The sequence below is a fragment of the Asterias rubens genome, chromosome 3 (genome assembly GCF_902459465.1).
Source record: "Asterias rubens chromosome 3, eAstRub1.3, whole genome shotgun sequence".
NCBI classification, from domain to species: Eukaryota; Metazoa; Echinodermata; class Asteroidea; order Forcipulatida; family Asteriidae; genus Asterias; species Asterias rubens.
Window position 1 is genome coordinate 15,638,927 of NC_047064.1, and position 21,246 is coordinate 15,660,172.

At 38.8% G+C, this 21,246-nt stretch overlaps 1 protein-coding gene across 2 annotated transcripts in view; it reads right to left on the reverse strand.

Annotated features, from left to right (window-relative positions):
• Positions 1 to 21,246, reverse strand: part of LOC117288629 — a 77,818-nt gene that overhangs the window by 3,320 nt on the left and 53,252 nt on the right. For both annotated transcript variants that reach the window (XM_033769553.1, XM_033769552.1), the window contains 22 exons: positions 20,199 to 20,252; positions 19,476 to 19,529; positions 18,025 to 18,078; positions 17,334 to 17,441; positions 15,904 to 15,957; positions 14,636 to 14,689; positions 14,307 to 14,360; positions 13,825 to 13,932; positions 13,271 to 13,324; positions 12,506 to 12,559; positions 11,740 to 11,847; positions 10,137 to 10,244; positions 9,387 to 9,494; positions 8,252 to 8,305; positions 7,212 to 7,265; positions 6,340 to 6,393; positions 5,645 to 5,716; positions 4,478 to 4,549; positions 3,978 to 4,001; positions 3,017 to 3,073; positions 2,415 to 2,571; positions 1,202 to 1,305 (listed from right to left, as the gene is read on the reverse strand). In XM_033769553.1, coding sequence (XP_033625444.1) covers positions 1,202 to 1,305; positions 2,415 to 2,571; positions 3,017 to 3,073; positions 3,978 to 4,001; positions 4,478 to 4,549; positions 5,645 to 5,716; positions 6,340 to 6,393; positions 7,212 to 7,265; positions 8,252 to 8,305; positions 9,387 to 9,494; positions 10,137 to 10,244; positions 11,740 to 11,847; positions 12,506 to 12,559; positions 13,271 to 13,324; positions 13,825 to 13,932; positions 14,307 to 14,360; positions 14,636 to 14,689; positions 15,904 to 15,957; positions 17,334 to 17,441; positions 18,025 to 18,078; positions 19,476 to 19,529; positions 20,199 to 20,252 — 1,620 coding nt within the window. The remainder of the gene's footprint in view (positions 1 to 1,201; positions 1,306 to 2,414; positions 2,572 to 3,016; positions 3,074 to 3,977; positions 4,002 to 4,477; positions 4,550 to 5,644; positions 5,717 to 6,339; positions 6,394 to 7,211; positions 7,266 to 8,251; positions 8,306 to 9,386; positions 9,495 to 10,136; positions 10,245 to 11,739; positions 11,848 to 12,505; positions 12,560 to 13,270; positions 13,325 to 13,824; positions 13,933 to 14,306; positions 14,361 to 14,635; positions 14,690 to 15,903; positions 15,958 to 17,333; positions 17,442 to 18,024; positions 18,079 to 19,475; positions 19,530 to 20,198; positions 20,253 to 21,246) is intronic.

Genomic DNA, 21,246 nt, shown 5'->3' on the forward strand with positions numbered 1-21,246 from the left:
AGGTTTTCCCTGATGGTGTGTTCAATTAGCTTTCTTGGGTCTGACCCCAGGTTTAAAGCCATTGGACACTTTCGGTAACAGTATTTTCCAAAGGCCCACACTTCATGTATCACAACTTATATATAAAATAACAAACCTGTGAAAATTTAGGCTCAATCTGTCATCGGAGTCAATAAGGAGAAAATAATGGGAAAACCAACCCTTGTTTCCGCACGTTTCGCCGTGTCATGACATGTGTCTAAAATAAATCCGTAATTCTCGATATCGAGAATTGATAATTGTGTTAATGTTTTTCTCAAAAAGTAAAGCATTTCATGGAATAATATTTCAAGAGAAGTCTTTCACCATTACCTTCTGTAAACCGTGTAAGTTATTTGTTGATCTGTGAACTTTTATTTTGAGAAGAACAATAATCAGGTGAAAAAGGGGTGAGCAACCTGATGAGTCTTTTCTATTGATGCCTTGGACCAAAGTCATATACAGGTGGTTACTGTCTACCATTCTGACATACCATTTTGAGAGTCAAATTACACACAAACAAGTGAACGGCATTCAAGTCTAAAGTGTTCACTTCACCATATAAACACATGGGTACATTGACTCTTCAAATGGTGCATCTAAGAGTATTGCGATGATGAAGTCAAAGGTGGGTCAGTAGACTGCAAAGTCTTGCATGTGTTCAACCTTTGTGACCAGGGCCCAATTTCATGGCTCTGCGTACCCGCTGAATTCTGCGCTTACGATCACGATTCCCCACTTACGTGCAAACGCCAACTTTCTGCGCTAGCCTTGTAAGCGTAGAATGCCTAGTAACATTGAGTACCCACGCCCAGAAGCCAAAATTTGCTGCTAAATCGTGAAATACGCTTGGCGTACATGTGTTTAGCACAGAATTCCCTGCTTCCGTATGCGCCGATTCTGTGCTTACGGTAAACAGAGCCAGGAAATTGACCTTGTTAAACTGCATGTTTGCATGGTTTTGTTAACAAATGATTTACTTTAAGAATCCTCTTTTCCCCTAGTGGGATATACAGTGTAAGGCTTCGTGGACAAATTGTACAACAAAAGAAATCAAGTGTAAGTATGCAGCCCTCGTCCCACATTCATTGTCTTGGTCATAGTCTACCATGGCAAATGTGAGTTGACAAATTCATGAACTAGGAAGTTTTATAAGATTCATTTGAACCAGCTAGAAGCTTACCTCTTGTCTTTCGGGGAATACACATGTGCTGTTGGTCTTCCTGTCACAGTAAGCCACAAACTTGTCGTAGGGGGATCCGGTGCTGGGGTCCAAGGTGTAATAACCTGAAAGAGGAATATAAAAAAAACAAGCGTTTACCGCACCCTGCGTATCAGGCCTTCTCGATCTGCCGGCTCCAAGTCTTTTTCTATAGCTGGGCCCAAGGAATGGAACAAATTACCTAAACTCATCAGGGAATCATCTTCTACTGCCATTTAAAAGAAAAAACACAAGACCTACTTCTGCAGTCAGCCTCGTCATTAATCCTTTGTTGTTTTGTTTATCTTTCTTTCCTTGCATTGTTCTTGTTTTATTGATTGTTCAGCGCTTTGATCTGTGTTAAAGGCGCTATATAAATATCTAATGTTATTATTATTATTATTATTATTATTATCTCCAGTGGATCTTTGCATCAGAGATATAAAAGAAATTGGTATTTTTATTAGCCTTAGATCTCAAGGTGTTTTGCTCAGGATCCTAGCCAATCCAAAAAGCGTCGCCTTCTGTAACCATAATAACAGATCCATTATCACATTTGCCCCTATTAATATTTTTTACTATTTCATCTTATCACAGCATGCAAAAGGATGACAACATTTTCATTTTGTGCTGGTAACTCCTTGAGTCGGGCTGCGTCCCATAGCCATAGATCTCAAAGGTTTTTCTCAGGGTTCTTGCTGTTTCCCAAAAGCGCCGTCTTCTGCGACAGATCTAGCCTCACATTTGTCTCTTTCTTCGGCTACGATGTTTCCCCAGTAATTTTTGAATGGTGCCAAGCACTACTCCAACCACCACAGGTATTTCCTTTGAATTACTTTCAACTACCGAATCTCACGAAGATCCCTGGCCAGGTCCTGGTAATTTTGAATCTTGTCCATCCTCTTCGAAGCTATACCCTTATATCACCTTAGATAACATCTTCTTTGCCTTTATACAGGCAATGAGCAACTCGCCTTACAATTTGAACTTGCATCCAACTAGCTATTAGAGTGCCCTCGACCCCCCTAAACTTTTATGTTTGTAAAAGCGACCATTACCCGCAGACTAAACAAAGCCTTTGTTAAACTTGTCTACCCATCCAGATATTTAACTTCAAAAGTAATGTTCTTGAACCGTTCTAATGGTCTTCAGTGATAAAACTGCAAACTTTGAGTTTCAAATCGGAGAGTCTTACCACTGGGGAATACTGGGTAGTTCTTGAAGAGATCCTTGCAGGAGCGGGCGGGGTAGTCTGCCTCACCGTTGGGATGCATCAACTTCATCATGCGTACACGGAGCTGCTTGATACGGCTCTCAAAGTCATCCTCATCGACCTCGGCATCGTCTCCATACTGCAAAAAAAGACAAGTAGATGGTGTCGGGGATACATGTTGATATTTCTCAATGTTATTATTGCTTCCCAATTTTATTGTTAAGCATCTGATGTAACTATTATAAAAGTCTGAATTCAGCCAAAAGTCTGAACAATCTCATCCCTGTAAGCAGTTCTTTTGGAGTGCTCTTCCACTGAACCTCAGACTGGTAGACACTCTCTCTAGCTTTAAGACTAACTTGAATTCCCCTCGTTCAGTTTTGGCATTCAGAACTGTCATTAGCAGAGTTCTTTGTTGCCAGGATTGCTTTTCTGACAAACATGGCGCACTACACTTTGTCCATTATTACTATTTGATGATGAGAGGCAAGCTCAAGGTCTAGATTTTATTCTCCAGATCATAATTCCTTTCAGATGGAAAATAACAAATTAAATAAGTAAGTCAAATTTGTTCAAGCACTCACTCCAGAAGCATATGGGTTGAGTCCCTTGTTTCCACTAACTGCAGCTGGCCCAGAATACTGTAACAACAAAATAGTAAGACAATTAATACATTTTAAGGGTCCATCTGATTCCATCCTCAATAGATGCTTCTCAGATGACATCACTATTTTATGGATAGCCCTGCGCACATTACACACCCGTTACTAGTACTGCACGATTAGGTGCTATCACAACCTCAAGGCAGGATGGCACTCTGTGTCTGTGTCATACACATGCATAGTACCCCAGCGTGCCCCCGTTTCGATGTAGAAATGTGACATCCGTCAAACAGCTCTCTCTCTTACTAGCCAGTGAAAACTTCATTAAACTAAATTAGTGGGTTTTTTTTTTAGTTTTGTTTGTTTGTTAATAAAATGTTTAAAAAAAATTCATATTTTGTCAGGCATTCAAGTGTATTATGATTGCTTCATTAAAAAAAAGCGACTGTGTTTTGGGGTCATGAACAGGATTTCTCACAAGAACAAGGTCTTTCAGAGCAGTTTTAAACATGAGTTATCGGACATAACATATTAGTCTGTTTGTTCCGAAGAGGAATTTTCGCCTTAGCCAAAAGGTAAAATTTAAAACCATTTTGATTGAATATCATCAAAACTCTAGGATGAACTAAAAACAATTCTGTAACAAAATTTACGACCATTTTGAAATGCGACACCTTCGATTTTTGGGGATTTCGACCAGAATTGAATCACATCGGCATTTAGCATTCATGTTTACCTTGGAAGAGAATTTGTTTCCTCATTTTTAAAAGATTATTTGGGAAACGAGTGGATCACAAAACTAAAATTAAACTTGGAGCTTATTTAAGGAAGGTACATTTTGTTTTATATGAAATCATCGGTCTGGATTTGGGGAATTCCCCTCAACTATTGAAGTAGGTTATTTATGATAATTCAGAAAGTAAATATTTAAGTTTTAACTTACTCCTTGTGAGTAGCTAAGAGCTCCCTGTAAAAAAACAACAAATGAAAGACAGAAATTATTCAATAAGACAATAGATGATAACAAATAATGTTGAAGTCCCACATTATGCCTTTGCTATGAAACCCCAGCCTCCCCCTCCCCCCCCCCACCCAAAAAAAAGACACAACTTACAAAACAAAACAAACACAAACATACTAACAATTTGATACAATACAGTATATCATTTAATATAATTACCAGCATTCATGTTTACCTTGGAATTTGACTCAAATAAATGTTTTTTCTTGAAAAAGTTGCTTGCACCTAAATTGACGACGACGACAACCCCCCTCCCCCAACCTACCCATAAAAAGGTCTCATTACACACAATTTATTTCGACTTACAACATCCAGAAATACTGAAAGCAATGGGTATGTTCTTTCTATGAGCCACAAGAAGTGATTTAATTGCAAGAAAGTTGAATCTGTCATGACAACATGACTGAGGAGTGAATACTTACAGGGGCTCCAGCTGGGCCGGGAGGTCCTGGGGGTCCAGCGGGTCCAGAGCGTCCATCAGATCCACGTCCTCCCTGCACAGACCAGAACAATTCCGTTTTAAAATACTATTTATTAATTTTCATATTTGCAGAGTGTAAAAGAACAAAACTAACTTTGTCCTTCAAAGGTGTTGATTATGTTATCAGAGGGCTTCCCAAAAAATCACCTAATGTTGGTCAAATTTCTTTAAAGGCAGTGGATACTATTGGTAATTGCCAAAGACTAGCCTTCACAGTTAGTGTGTCTCAACATATGCATAAAATAACAAACCTGTGAAAATTTGAGATCAATCGGTCATCGAACTTGCGAGATAATAATGAAAGAAATAAACACCTTTGTCACACGAAGCTGTGTGCATTTAGATGGTTGATTTTTAGACCTCAAGTTCTAAATCTGAGGTCTCAAAATCAAATTCGTGGAAAATTACGTCTTTCTCGAAAACTATGGCACTTCAGAGGGTGCCGTTTCTCACAATGTTTTATACCATTCACCTCTCCCCATTACTCGTTACCAAGTAAGGTTTTATGGTAATAATTATTTTGAGTAATTACCAATAGTGTCCACTGCCTTTAAGCCTGTAAGCAGATGTTTTCTACTGAAGAAGTGGCAATTAGCAGAAATTCTATTTCATTAACACTGCTAACCGTAAGCAAAGCAGAAAGCATGCTAGCTTGCCAGTGGTTCTTGTAAGCAGTGCCCAATGTTATGTCTTTGCTTACTGCCGTATTCTGCGCTTATGAGCCCACAGATATGTGTACTATACGGGGCTCAGTAAGCACAGAATTTTGTGGTAAGCAGAGCCATTTTAATTGGGCCACTATGAGTGGAGCACATTAATGCAAATCCATAGCGCTGTCAAATTTTCTCCATCGTTTTATTAATTTAAAAGTTGAGATGGATACAAATAAGTTCATTATAAATTCCTGTGAGAAAAATAGAACCAGCCGTTTTAAACTGCTTAATTTACCAACCAAAATAACCTTTGGTATAAATGCAAAGAAAAAATTATTGGCCTGACATTTTGACCCTTGCAGAGTCTTTCTTGAAGAATGAACAATTTCTGTGTAAATTGATTCATTGCGCTGTCAAACGGTTCAAGAAAATAATATGAATCAGTTTGTACTTACACCTTGTCCTGACATACCACGAGGTCCCTGTTGTCCAGACTTTCCATTTCTGCCGCTTGGTCCGTCAAGACCCTGGATGAAGAAACAAATATTGGAAAAATCACAATAAATAAGAAACTACATAAATAAATACATGTAGAAGTAAATAACACATACGCAACACTGAAAGGGGCTCAAGCTAGAATGGTGTAAAGTGAAATTTTGTTTGTCACTTTTAGAGAGGGATATTTGAAACATGACGTCATCCAAAAACAAATGGGTCTGTACATTTCCAAGGGGGGGTTTTTGCACAAATTCAAAGGTAAAATTTAATACCATTTTGATTGAATATCATCAAAACTCAGGAAGAAACTGTGCAAAAACGTCCAGACCATATATGTTTGAAATATGATGTCATCAAATGTTGTTTTTGGATTTCAATTTTAACGACTGATATGAAATGGCAATGTGAGTCAATTCTGGTCAAAATCTAAAAAATTCAAAGGTGTTTCATTTCACTATGGTATGTCAATTTTATTACAGAAATATTTTAGTTCATTACTAAATTTTGATGATATTCATCAACATAGCATTAAACTTTACTTTAGAGTCCCTACGTATTGTATTGAAACAAAACAGGCTAAGCCAGCCTAAGTCAACATGACACTCATGTGAACGATAATTGGAAGATGAGTTTTATTTGTAAGAAAACTTACAGCAGGTCCAGCGGGTCCAGATCTTCCATGGGATCCACGTGCTCCAGCTTGGCCCTGAAAAAAAACCCAGACATGAACAATTCATTCAAACAATTCAATATCACATGCAATTGAGAAAACAAACACTTCATAATTAAGTTAAAATTTAGTTTCTTCAACTTTAAGGTTCCCAATTCCTTATCATTTACTTTCTTTCTCTAAATAGCCTGTACTACATGTTGATCAGAGACTATATATGACTGAGAAATCAAACCTTTGTTTATATTCTATTTATATAAAAAAAAATATAATTTTGTAGAGCAACTTTTTATAAATACAATTTCAGTTATAATTTAGTCACAACTTAAAAGTAATGTAACTTTACGGTCACATGGAGTTGTAAAGTGAGGGCTACACTTAAACTGATTTGGGCTATGGACTCAAATCAACTGTCACCAGGGGGCACATTGCCACCTACTCCTGGGGCTGAAACAGGGTTACCCCCTTCAAAGACTGTAAGGAATAGGCTTCATCCACTAGGAGCCTGGCTGGTAGAGTAGAATGCAATATCTTCCCAACTTTTCACAAAGCAATTATATGACTGGGATCGCTCAAGAGCACAAGTGTCATGGCTGGGTTTCGAACCCACACTCCGCTGCAGACACCGCAGAACTTGGGTCCAGCGAACTAGACCATTCGGTCGGGACACGGCAAAATACAATATGGGTCCAGGATACAGATGGGTTAAACGACAACAAAATGGGAAGAAAAAAAAAGAAGTCACAACCCCTCAAAGGTTTCTCTCATTGAGATACACAGGCAGCTTTAGTGACAAAAGTTTAAACAAAGAGAGAAGTTCCTTGGGGAAGAACAGTTTCTATACGTCTACTTACGGGTGGTCCTGCTGGTCCAGGGGTTCCTGGGCCACCGCTCCATCCCTTGTGTCCCTGTTGAGAAGAAAATAAGTAATTAAAAATTGAGCCAAGATAACGTATCAATATTTGCCCCATCAGTAGATCATGGGGATCGAGGAAGAACTGTCAGGTTCTAAGAATCATGGAAAGGTCCCTGTGAAAAAAAAGGAATGGATATAAAGTTTATTGAGACTATCTTTAATGATGATGACATAATCAATAGATTTCTCTGCAATACATGTAGACCGTAATGAATAACCCCTTTTTGCTATGAAAAGTCGCCATCTTGTAGGGCAAACCGTATGCGCGTCCAAACGCGCACATCATTGAAGCAAGCAGCGCGCAATATTCCGGTTTGATTTCTATGGCACATGCACACACACACACCGGCACGTTTATGGTGCAAACCGAGGACTTCTCTTTGTTCTCCCATTGTTTGGACATAGTTTATTTTTCAGACGTCCCCATTGGTTTTGTACACAAAATCTACCGAGGACTGTCCCCGGTGTGACTTTTTCCCGGATCCCTTTTGTTAATGTCCTCGGTTATCAATAGGAGATGCCCACACATGCACACGCACAGATGCCATCTTCTTGTAAGTCAGATAATTGAGCCGTGTGACGTCATATTCAATACGATTTATAGGGTAATGGATCAATAGCAATCATTGGCAAATTTTTCCATAGCTGGGAGGCTGTCACTGAGAAACTTTTATGGAGCCAATGAAGTGCTTAGAAGACCAGCCATCGATTTCATCAAAGTTAAGGACGAGTTAAGTTAAAGTTAAGTTAGGACGAGTTACTCGTCCCGACTCGAGTTAAGATTAATCCTAGCGAACGGCTGCAGGGTATTGATGGAATTTGATAGAGCAGGTTGGGACACCGTCTTCAATGTTCTGGATTCTGTGGAGGTGATACATGGTTGAAGTCCACATTGTCAGGCATGATCATTGAAAAGTTACTTTCAAGCATCTTTTTAAGCAGGAACAAAAGGGAACAAATTGTTAAGTAAGAATTTACCGTGATTCCGGTGGCTCCCGCTTCGCCTCTAGCTCCAGCCGGTCCAGCAACTCCCTGGAAGAAAAAAACGAGGAATGAATGTAAAGTTTATTGAGACCATCTTTAATGATAATGAAATAATCATTAGATTTCTCATACACAAGGTTCAACACGAATAGCAAAATATCAAGAGAGGACGCTGTTGAACCCACACAAAGATATAGCATCACAACATACATCGCGGTCGTCGACATGTCAAAATGACCCCTCTGCCTACCCACAACGCATTGCGGTTCTGAATCGCGATAAACCTTTTAGGGTAATGGGTCGTGATAAATATAATTAAAACAATAATATTTAGTGGGGAAAAACTTCACAATGTCATGTACCAACATTATGAAACAACAGTTGAATACCAAGGGGATCATTAAAAGGTTTAAAAATCAACCAAAAGGCCTAAAGTCTCCCAAATCCAAGAAAAGTAAGGCAGAATCAAGGCAAGATAGAACATGGTCATACAAAAAACAACACTAAAGACAATTTTAAAAAATCACAAGTTTAGAAGGCCTAGCAAAACAGAAAGATGAATACATTGAGACGTTATAGAGAGTATAATATGTAATTTGTCATTCTTTTTATCTATGTTTTTTTATATACTTGTAATTGTTGTAATTGATCGTTTTTGTGGAAATTGCCGAATATAAATCTCTATATTTATTTACTATTATTATTAGTTTTCAAAATGTCAACCCTAGGCATCAGAATGATTCTTAAGCTTATAGAAATTCTGGTAAATTATTAACAAGTACAGTAGCCCAGGCAATAGTCAATACTTTTCTCAATTTTACTTCATGAACTGTTGTATCTGTACAGGAGCCTTTCTATGTAAATACTTCTTTCAGTTGATCAATCAACCAAAATCAATTTGTAAATCTCCTAAATCAAAGGTTTGCTCAAAGCGCCACGGCACAGAAGAAATAAAAGGGCATTGTTGGTAGGCCTCCCGAAACAAGTGGGCTTTAAGATGTGACTTGAAAATGTGAAGGACGTTGTGTCCCTGATGTGATTTGGAAGTTTATTCGAGACTTTGGGACCATATAACGAGGAGGTTCTAGTTCCCTTATGAATAACTTTCTAAAAACTCTCTTCTACTTACAGCAGATCCCATAGCACCATCAGGTCCAGCACTGCCACGTACACCAGCGGGGCCAGCGGGTCCACGAGGTCCACGCTCTCCATTGGCACCAGCGGGTCCTCCGGGTCCCTGATACATAAAGTAGTTCATTTCAATTCAACTCAATTAAAAAAACTTTATTTATCCTAGATTAGGCAATAAAGATTGGCAGCTTCATACTAAAAACAGTTTTCAAAATACCAACTAGGACAACACAACAATAACAAGAAGTATACATGTACATATATGTGATTTGAGGCATTGCATGGTGAGGTATAAATATATATTTGGTTTGCAGCAACACCACGTGTGTATCTACTAGCCAGGTAGAGTCTATTCTTAGAAGACTGTCTCTCTTTATTCTACTACCTCGGAGTAGATTTATCGGATGTTCGGGAGACTTCTATGTTTTGAAACTATCCCGCTTTTTAACTACTACCCGGCCGGAAGGTACAGACAATTGGCTGGGACTACTACTTTAACTTATAGGACCATATCTAACTGCACTACCGCGGAGTCAGTTCTTAAATTTGTCTTAACGTTTTGACTAGCTTGCTCTAGCCATCGCCAGGAGGCACTGCATATTAATATGTAAAACATCAATAGAAATTATGTACACACAAATCTTTCACGTTGAATTACGTGTTTATACATTTTAATCTTAAGGAGTTTATGTACAGAAGATCAGTTAAGTTTATGGATGCTTGAGACACATTTTGCTGATGGACTTACATTCATTCCTCTAGCTCCCATGGCTCCTGGGGCACCAGCATTTCCCTTATCACCGGTGGGTCCACTAGGTCCCTGAGCTCCCTGTGGTCCAGTGTCTCCATCACGGCCCTGTTAGAGTAAAAAGTCATACAATGTTAATTGCTTCAACTTGAGTTCCTTGTGCACTAGATTATCAAGTCTGATAATCTAGTGCACATAATCAGCCGTCGAATTCACAAAGAGTTAGGACTGGTCTTATCTCGAAATAGGACGAGTAACTCGTCCTAACTTAGGATCAATCTTAAGGTCTGCATGCTACAGTGCAGGGTTGGGACTCGTCCTAAGTCATAAGATTAATCCTAAGTTAGGAAGAGTTTGTGAAATCGACGGCTGGTCTTTTTTTACTATGAATGATTTTGAGTATTCTCATCTTAGATATGATAACATTCAAGAATGGAAGTTGATCCAAAGGGTGGAGTTGTTAACTTGACCTAAAAATATTTTCAAACCTCTGAAGTTTCCACAAAATTCATGCTGGTACAGGAAAGCACTCAACTTGTCTCAACGTGGTCGAATCGCTATTAGATAAAGTAGAGGAAATCACTCAACTTGTCTCAACGTGGTCCAATCGCTATTAGATAAAGTAGAGGAAAGCACTCAACTTGTCTCAACGTGGTCCAATCGCTATTAGATAAAGTAGAGGAAATCACTCAACTTGTCTCAACGTGGTCCAATCGCTATTAGATAAAGTAGAGGAAATCACTCAACTTGTCTCAACGTGGTCCAATCGCTATTAGATAAAGTAGAGGAAATCACTCAACTTGTCTCAACGTGGTCCAATCGCTATTAGATAAAGTAGAGCAAATCACTCAACTTGTCTCAACGTGGTCCAATCGCTATTAGATAAAGTAGAGGAAATCACTCAACTTGTCTCAACGTGGTCCAATCGCTATTAGATAAAGTAGAGGAAATCACTCAACTTGTCTCAACGTGGTCCAATCGCTATTAGATAAAGTACAGGAAAGCACTCAACTTGTCTCAACGTGGTCCAATCGCTATTAGATAAAGTACAGGAAATCACTCAACTTGTCTCAACGTGGTCCAATCGCTATTAGATAAAGTAGAGGAAATCACTCAACTTGTCTCAACGTGGTCCAATCGCTATTAGATAAAGTAGAGGAAAGCACTCAACTAGTCTCAACGTGGTCCAATCGCTATTAGATAAAGTAGAGGAAATCACTCAACTTGTCTCAACGTGGTCCAATCGCTATTAGATAAAGTAGAGGAAAGCACTCAACTAGTCTCAACGTGGTCCAATCGCTATTAGATAAAGTAGAGGAAAGCACTCAACTAGTCTCAACGTGGTCCAATCGCTATTAGATAAAGTAGAGGAAAGCACTCAACTTGTCTCAACGTGGTCGAATCGCTATTAGATAAAGTAGAGGAAATCACTCAACTTGTCTCAACGTGGTCCAATCGCTATTAGATAAAGTAGAGGAAAGCACTCAACTAGTCTCAACGTGGTCCAATCGCTATTAGATAAAGTAGAGGAAATCACTCAACTCGTCTCAACGTGGTCCAATCGCTATTAGATAAAGTAGAGGAAATCTCTGGTTGTACTTACACTTGATCCCCTTGGTCCTGTGGGTCCCTTGATACCCTGTGCTCCCATGCGTCCACCAGGTCCCTGTTGACCGGCTGATCCACGCTTACCATCAGATCCATCAGCACCCTGTTAAAAAAAAGCAGTTAGAAAAACTAAACAAAGATGTATTGTTTTAAAGTACAATAATTTGAAAATGAAGGCCAGGATATCTAAGAAATGGTTTAAGTTCCAAGCTAAAAGAATGCTTTTTAGAAAAAAAGGCCTTTTTAGAAGTGCTAAAATGTAGGGAAAACTAAACAAAGCTGTCCCGTTTCAAATGACGCCAACGTGACAATAATGGCCAAGATATCTCAGAAATTGTTTGATTTCCAATCTACAAGAATGTTTCCTAAAAAGAATTTTCTTTATGAACATTTTCTTGAGAGAGTGTTGAAACTAATTAAAGTTGTCCTGTTTCAAATGACACCAATGTGAAAATGACAACCAAGATATCTAAGAAATGGTTTGAATTCCAAGCTAAAAGGACTTTTTCCCAAAAAAAAGAAATTTTTGAGAATATTCTTGAGTATAGAAAAAGTAATCAAAGTTATCCTTTGGTTTGAATTCCTAGCTTAAAGAATATTTTTTCCTACACAGAAACATTTGGGGAGAATATTCTTGAAAAAAAGGGAGAAAAACTAAACAAAGTTGTTTGGAAATGATGGCCAAGATACCTAAAAATATGTTTTTTTTCCTTAAAAATACATTTTGGGAGAATAATCTTGAGAGAGTTTGGAATGCTTACAGGACGTCCAGCGGCACCAGCGGGTCCAGGGGCTCCCATTGCTCCCATACTACCCTGGAACACGACGGGGGGAGAGAAAAATCACAATTAGAAAGGAAAACACAGTTAGACAAAAAAAAAGTCTATAAAAAAGTGTGGAATTAATACAGAAAAGTAGTTTGAAAGGTAGCAATTTCAAAAGAATCAATTTAAACATTCATGTGAACATAAGATCCATTTATCACTAAATATAAATGGTGCGTGAAAGAGTTTTAAAGGCAGTGGACACTATTGGTAATTACTCAAAATAATTATTAGCATAAAACCTTTCTTGGTGACGAGTAATAGGGAGAGGTTGATGGTATAAAACATTGTGAGAAACGGCACCCTCTGAAGTGCCATAATTTCGAGAAAGAAGTCATTTTCCACAAATTTGATTTCGAAAACTCAGATTTAGAACTTGAGGTCTCGAAATCAACCATCTAAACGCAAACATCGTCATGTGACAAGGGTGTTTTTTTTCTTTCATTAATATCTCGCAAGTTCGATGACCAATTGAGCTCAAATTTTCACAGGTTTGTTATTTTATGCATATGTTGAGATACACCAACTGTGAAGGCTAGTCTTTGACAATTACAAATAGTGTCCACTGCCTTTAATATCAAGATAAACAATGTAGATAACTAAATCTTCCGTCAAAAAAAAAATCTTTTTGATGGAACTTTAGAAAAAAAAGAAGAAAAAAAACTTCAAGAGAAGGAAAAGTTTGCCTTTTCTTCAACTTACTAATCCTCCAATGATTCCAGATGGACCAGGAGATCCAGCAGATCCAGCAGGTCCCTAAAGACAAAACACAAAATAAAAATAAATACAATACATTAAAGTAAGGGAATCAATGTGTGGTGAACAGGTATTCAGCTAGTGGTTTAAACCCAACGAGGCCTGGTTCTTGATAATTTTACCGGAAGTCGAGGTAAATCATCAAGAACCAGGCCTCGGCGGGTTTAAACCACTAGTTGAAAACCGATTCAACACACTTTGATTCTCATTCATTAATACCTTTTCGGTCAAAAAATATCAACACTTTTTGGTCAAAAAGTAAAATAAATGACGAAATTATAATTGTTCAATGATTTCTTTCAACGCAACATTCTAGACACATTGCAAATTTAAAAGTAAATACATTATTAACTAGTTTTGCAAACTATAGGGCAGACAGAAGTGGTGCATGTTGTCAGTGCAAGGGCTCCAAACTAGAGTATGTTCCAATCTCTGCAGTGTCGTGTAAACAAATTGTGATCCAAAGATTGTTTTAAGGACTGTAAGACAATGGGACTTACTGTAGCACCATTTCTACCGTCGTCTCCTGAAGATCCTGTAGATCCTTGAAGTCCTGGGACACCACGGATACCAGTGGAACCCTTCACTCCTTGTGTTCCACGTGATCCCTGTAATGATGAGAGGAAATAAGTAGTGATGACAAGAACACAAGTGTCATACAAACTTATCTAAATTCAAGCCAAACTTCGAGATGGTAAATCAATTTCAGACTAACATTTTCCCCACATTCTTTTCTTTTTACATTAAATTATCATATAATTAATATTGTTATTATTATTATTATATATTTCTGGTTATGAAACAAAGGGTGCTCATAAGTTAACTTAACCACTGTGGCACACAAGCAGATGAGGAAACCTGTAAGCAAGGGTGCTTGCTTGTAAATAAGAAACACCAATCTTCCAAAATAAGTGTAGGTTTATTCATCCATTGGCATCTTAAAGACAATGATGAAACAACTGTCCTCTATCACTAAACTTACAGTTGGTCCAGTTCGGCCGTTGCTTCCAGAGGGTCCAACCTCTCCTCTTGCACCCTGTAAAAAGATTAAAAAAACAATTAAGACTGATACCCTTTCCAAGACTGAACTCTTTGTGAAGTCTATCCCTGGACTTCCTGCTGAAGCTTTTGTGCAAGAACAATTGGTAAAAGTTTTTGTTATCAAAATCCAAGCACACTGCTTTTTTTCAAATATATATGATTTGCCAGATTTGTTGAAAATAGAGTGAGCTTTCATTGCAAAAGTTAAAGCAGATAAAAAATGGCATTCAAAACTAATATTGATTGGTTTATTATTCCTTAGAAACTTACAGGAACTCCAGATGGTCCAGGGGGTCCAGGCATTCCGTTGTTTCCACCAGGTCCCTGAAGAGATTGTTAAAAATTAAGATTAAAAATGTGAAATCTTGGTTGACATTTGGGGCTCAAGCAGGGTATAGTGGACAGTCGACTCAAGTCAACTTTTGGGCTTAAGTTGAATGAAGTCACTCATTGGGTGCTCAAGCAGGGTATGTGGACAGTTGACTCAAGTCAACTTTTGGGCTTAAGTTAAATGAAGTCACCCGTTGGGCGCTCAAGCAGGGTATAGTTGGGCTGAAGTCGATTAAAGTCACCCTTTGGGCGCTTAAGCCAGGTATAGTGGACAGTTGACTCGAGCAGACTTTTGGGCCTAAGTCGAATGAAGTCACCCTTAGGGCGCTCAAGCAGGTATAGTGGACAGTCGAATCAAGTCGACGTTTGGGCTTAAGTCGAATGAAGTCACCCTTAGGGCGCTCAAGCAGGTATAGTGCACAGTCAACTCAAGTCAACCTTTGGGCTTAAGTCAAATGAAGTCATTCTTTGGGTGCTCAAGCAGGGTATGTGGACAGTTGACTCAAGCAGACTTTTGGGCCTAAGTCGAATGAAGTCACCCTTTGGGCGCTTAAGCCAGGTAGAGTGGACAGTCGACTCAAGTCGAGTTTTGGGCTTAAGTCGAATGAAGTCACCATTTGGGCGCTTAAGCTCAGGTAGAGTGGACAGTCAAATGTAGTCACCATTGCTGAAAGGGTCAAGCCACCGTAATTGAAGCCATTTGTCTGAGGTCTCCCAACATGACTCCTGAGACATGTTGAACCATCTACTGCATACTGAAGTGCTAATGAGGCTGGGTTGTTCAAAGGGCTGTGGAAAATGTGACTGGGTAGTGTCCAACGAGCGTTGTCTACTCTTGTGGATACGGGTTCATGCTTCTTGGGAATGCGAAGCGTATTTGACGTCACCACTATCCTTTCGCAGCAATATTCGCAAGTGAGTTTAGCAGAGCTGAACTGCAGCGAGTATTCGTTGCGAATTCTGTCGGACTTAAACATGCACTTCGCATTCGCATGAAGTACATGTATGAACCGGGCTTTAGTGTGTGGTCATACATCAGTCATAGAAAGATTGGTTTAAAATGTTCAATCTTCTATGGAGATGTTTATGGTGACAGGTGTTGAGTTTCTATTAGACTAGAAGGACGTGTATACATGTATGTAATTAACAACTTAAGTAAAACAAAATCAGGATTTATGAGTGAAGGGTTATTCAAGAAAAAAACTTACGACAGCTCCTTGTGAGCCGGCCTCCCCACGTGCTCCTTGGGCTCCAGATGCTCCCTGAGAAAAGAAAAGATGAACAAATAAATCAACAAAAAGAATAATGGAAATTCTGTATTAGAATTTCTTGCTCCTAATTGTGGGACTCTGGGCCCAGGTTCATAAAGCTGTGTAAGCACTAATTTGGCTGGTAACCTTAACGTTAAACATAATTTTTTTGCTTAAGTTGCTCTTTGAAATTGGGCCGTGGGTGCACAGCAGAGAATATCCCAGCATCCTTAATGTTTTCCAGACAATGTACCTCAAGTGGGGCTTCCAACGACCCCAGGACATATTTTACCCACAAGAGTTGCTGAACTCTTCTCAACTTTGATTTCACACTAATAAGAAATGGCCACTTCATGATTCATAGCAGCGACTAGCCCATAGAGTTATATATAAGAAATAGAGGGCGCACTGGCCTACATACATGTACGCGCTCCGGCATGCGCGCAGGTGGCCATTTTCTAAGTTGACAAAACTGGCATCCCACAGCGTGTGTTTGTGCGTCCATTTTGTAAGTTGAACAAAACAGCATCGCGTAGCATTCAATAAACACAAACTCCAACATGTGTTTTATATTCAACGCGCGCACCCTTGCGGTCCCGTCGCGTTTGTGCAAGAAGCATCACCCGTGCGCCCTCTAGTTCTTATATATAACTCTATGGACTAGCCTGAACATCTGACATCACACTTTGAGGCTCATGAATTACGCCAGAGATCTGCCGTTGAGCCCACATCACCTTTGACCTCGCATCATTTTACATGGATCTGGAGATTCCCAGTTACTTCGTACAGAGCACCCATATCAAGCAGGGGTGAGAGTCATTACTCACGAAAAAGTCTGAACTTTGACACAAATTCAAAGGTGTGTTGAAATGATGGCATTTCTACTGTTTGGTAGTCCCCTGGGGTTATAAATTCCAAGGAGCTTTTTGAAAAAGTATCCAAATCAGTAGACCAATGAGCAGGATTTCTTTATTTGTGGAAACAAATATTGTCTGATTTTCTTCACCAGGCTGACATAAAAGGTCTGAACTCAGCCAAAACTCTTAACGATCTCATCCCTAATAAATAATAATAATAATAATAAGAAGAAGACATTTGTAAAGCACCTAATGCAAAAAGCCTCAAAGCACAAATGAAAAACAATTTAATAAACAATGAGAGAAAGATACAAGAAACAAATAAGCAAATTCACAAAAAAACAGCTTTAAACAAATGAGTTTTCAACAGGGATTTAAAACATTGTAAAGAATTAGCTTGGCGAATATGCACAGGAAGACTATTTCAAAGAAACGGTGCGACGTAAGAAAAAGATCTGTGGCCATAAAGCCAACACCTAACCACATCCTTGCGAATAAGGACAGGTGACCCGTCTTTAAGCAGTGACTTACTGCTTGTCCGGGACGTCCAGTTGCGCCAGAGCTACCCTGGCCTCCAGCCTCACCGACGGAACCTCTGGGTCCCTTCTCTCCACGGCCTCCGACAACTCCTTGTGGTCCCTGCAGTCAAAATAAAAGAAATCTTAGCGTTTCAGGTTTTCGTTAGGCAACTTTAGTTTATCCGCACCTATAAGATCACATCTTTCTAAATATTGGTGACTTAAGTCGACCAAGATCAAATATTAAACAATTTGTAAAAAGCACAGAAAATCCAGTTTATCTGCACCTACAAGATCACATCTTTCTAAATATTGGTGACTTAAGTCGACCAAGACCACATATAAACAATTTGTAAAAAGCACTAAAGCCATTTTTTAAAAGTGGTGGTATCATCCATATTAACCTTCCATAGCAAAACTGAGAATGTTGGTAAAACAATGGTGGAAAAAAAGAAGCTAGGTAAGAAAATCCATCAGTTCAGCCATCCGTTCCTTTGAGAGGATGAGAGTCCGACTAGATGAGGGCCTTTTTATTTTATTAAAATTGTCATTCAAGGAGAACGGAGCAAGAATATTTTTTTTTGCAGAAATGAGAAGTCTAAAATAAATTAAGTGTAAATTAAATCAATCCTCGAAAGAATGGTGCCAAGATGAAGCGAAAAACACATGAACACTTTGGGGGATTAAGCCAAGTTGAGGATTACCTGTCCTCCTTGAATACCCTGAGCTCCTCGTTGGCCAGAGCTTCCTCTCTCTCCCTGTTAAAAGCGATAAATAAATCATTGCCAATTAATTACAAACAGTAACATCAGCTATATCTGTGATCATACCCAGTACCTAATGGAGACGAAAAAACCAAGTCACACAGTGCAATATTTTCAGGCTATTTTGAGGCAACCAACTGCACCGTACGCACAAGGAACACTTCAGCAGCACAAGAGACATTCCTCTAGCCGTAACTCACTATCTCCATGAACACTATTAGAAAACTGAAATATGAATTACATTTCTTATTTGAGAATGCCTGGAACTGCATGCATGGTAGCCTGTAAATTGCCTCATGTGAGATGGCTTTGGGGGGGGGGGGGGGAAGGGAAAAATAAAAGGTCTTATGTGAATTTAAAAGACTGAAGTGCTCCACAAGGAAATTTAAAATGATAAATAATTAGGGAATAACAGTGCGAGTACCCGGTCTTCACTGCGTGGTAATGACCGGGTTGGTGGCTGGCTCGGTCCGTTAACAGTGCCAGCCACCAACCACGGTACTTCCAGACATGTTCAGGGGCCATATTTGAGCTTTTGATGGTTCCCATCTCTTTCGTGTGTTAATCACATTACTGAGCTTTGAGACCAGTGACTCTTTTAAATAGTGATCTGTTCAGCGCCTTCACTGGGGTCAAAGGAGGCAAATGATTGGATGATAGCTGTTCTTTGTGCATTAAAACGCGCACATGAGCTCAGCGTCAGTTTATACGTGCGCACCTGTTACACGCGCGCACTCAAATTGATACATTTTCAGCGCGCTAACGCGCAAGTGCGCGAAGTTGCAATGAAACTAACATGGATATAAATAAGCATGCGATACAGTGCAACGTGCAAGGTTTACACAATGTATGCTGATTTAGGGGCCACTTATTCGCTGTTATCCAAAGCCGGTCTTTATACCACCGTTAACACTCCCACCATGACCGGGTTTTGACCAATCAGAGACTTGAAACCATCCAAGGTACATGTATTTATTAATAATAAATAATAAGTTTTTTACACAGTCTATTGGAACATCAGGAGTCTGCACAGGGATGCATTTTTGAATATGTCACATGTAAGCCACCAAAAAGAGCCCCAGTGTTTCTGGATCGCTGCATAATCCACCCTCTCTAGACTCCTTGGAGGATGGTTTATGTGAGGCGCGTTTAAATGTGTTCACACACCCTTACAAATCCGGTTTGTGATGTCCAGTTTTGTTCAAGATATTGTTCCTTTTTATAAATACCTGTCTTGTGGGGTCTATTGTTTAAATTGAGTTGTACTCATTAATTTGTTTCAATTTATCAATAATAATTGTTTAAGTTTCAGCTAAATGTTTGTAACAAGGATCTACATGTATTTGTTGGAAATATGAAACAAATGTTTGTTGTGACAAAATAATAATTACCGGGTTTCCTTTAGGTCCAGGGGGTCCAGTTCTTCCTGATCTTCCGATATCACCCTTCATTTCGGAAAAGAAAAAAAAGAAAACAATCATCAGTGTTAATTATTTTCTGTGGAAAACAACAAATTCAACTTTCAATTCAAATAAAGAACTGAGAAGTCTTCTGAATTACGAAAATCTAAAAAATCATCACTGCTATTTATTTTCTGTGCAAACCACAAATTCAACTTTCAATTCAAATATAGAAAAAAACAAATCTACACGATGGTTGAATATACATGTATAGCAAGAAAAATACTTAAAAGAACATCATTGTCCTAGCAAGTAGATATAAACATGTCAAAAAGTACCAAATGTACAAAGAAAGCATAATCCACTACTTAGTATAGGATTACTACTAAAAGGATTAGGCGGGTCTTGAAGTCCACCTTTGAGAGGGCAAGGCCATCTTCATTTTGCAGAGGGGCCTTTCCATTGGAAAAGCTTTTAAGCCTATCGGTAACGTTTTAACTCCACCCAACTTGCCATTCCTCTTTGCAGAACCAAAAGGTATTTATAAAAAAAAAACTCAAATTCTTAATAATTCTTAATTTTGTGTTTGGTGTGTATTTTGTTTCCATTTTTTAATAATTGTATTAATTCCTTTGTAAATTCGGTGCGAGTTTTGAATGTTTTAACAAACCAGAATATTAAAAATAGCAATAATAGGATAGAAGAACTACTTACGGGCTCTCCACTCAGACCAGTAGATCCAGCTGGTCCCCGTGGGCCTGGAGATCCCTGTCAAAAGAATGCAATTCAAGTTCAAGAATTTGAACAAGAAATGCTCTAGCAAGATAAGAGTAAATGCACAGAATCCTCACACAGCTTTATCAATTTGAAGTAAACTCTTTCAGTGCATGTACATTTTATCACTGAAGAAAACTATAACTTTGGGATGTACCATGGCAACACAAATCAGCAAGATTTTTTTTTTTTGCTTGGTTGGAAAAACTGATTTGTTTATTTTTTATACCGAGTTTCAAAAAATATAAAAAGCTGGGCAAGGTTTGAAACGCAAAGAAAAAGTGGGCCCTGAAAGAGTTACGCACTGAAAACAAAAATAAATATACCCGTATTTTTATAGTGCTCTTACACAGTGAACCACAGTGCTTTAGATGAAAACAGTACATTAAAGGAGCACGCTGCCTTGGATCAGTTGAGTTGATCTTTGAAAAGCGTCTGCAACCGTTCGGTTAGAAAGATGTTTAAAAAGTAGAATACAATGATCCACACACATTTGCCTCAAAATTGCGTGGTTTTCTTTTTACTTTGTGAACTAACACGGTTTGCCATTTATGGGAGTCAAAAATTTGACTCCCTTATATGGCCGACCGTGTTTGTAGATGAGGTAAAAGGAAAACCACGCAATTTCTAGTGATACTTGTGTGGATCATTATATTCTACTTTTAAAATATCTTTCTAATCATATGCATTCTATAACAAACAGTTACATACGGTTTTCATAGACCAAATCGACCGATCCAAGGCAACGTTGTTCCTTTAAGCTGAGCAAATAATGAAAGGCATAAAGAATGGAAAAGGTAGTTGGTCCTGAGCAGTCAAAAATTGATCAGAGAAGTTTCAGATGTTTCTTGAGGACTTTCAGTGACTCTTTTAGAACAGATTTGATTATGGAGACTCTTAGTAACACATGATCCCCAGTAGCAGAATGCACCTTTGGAATAGCCAAGAGTGTACTGTCTGAACCAGAGTGAAGGCCAAGTTCATCCTG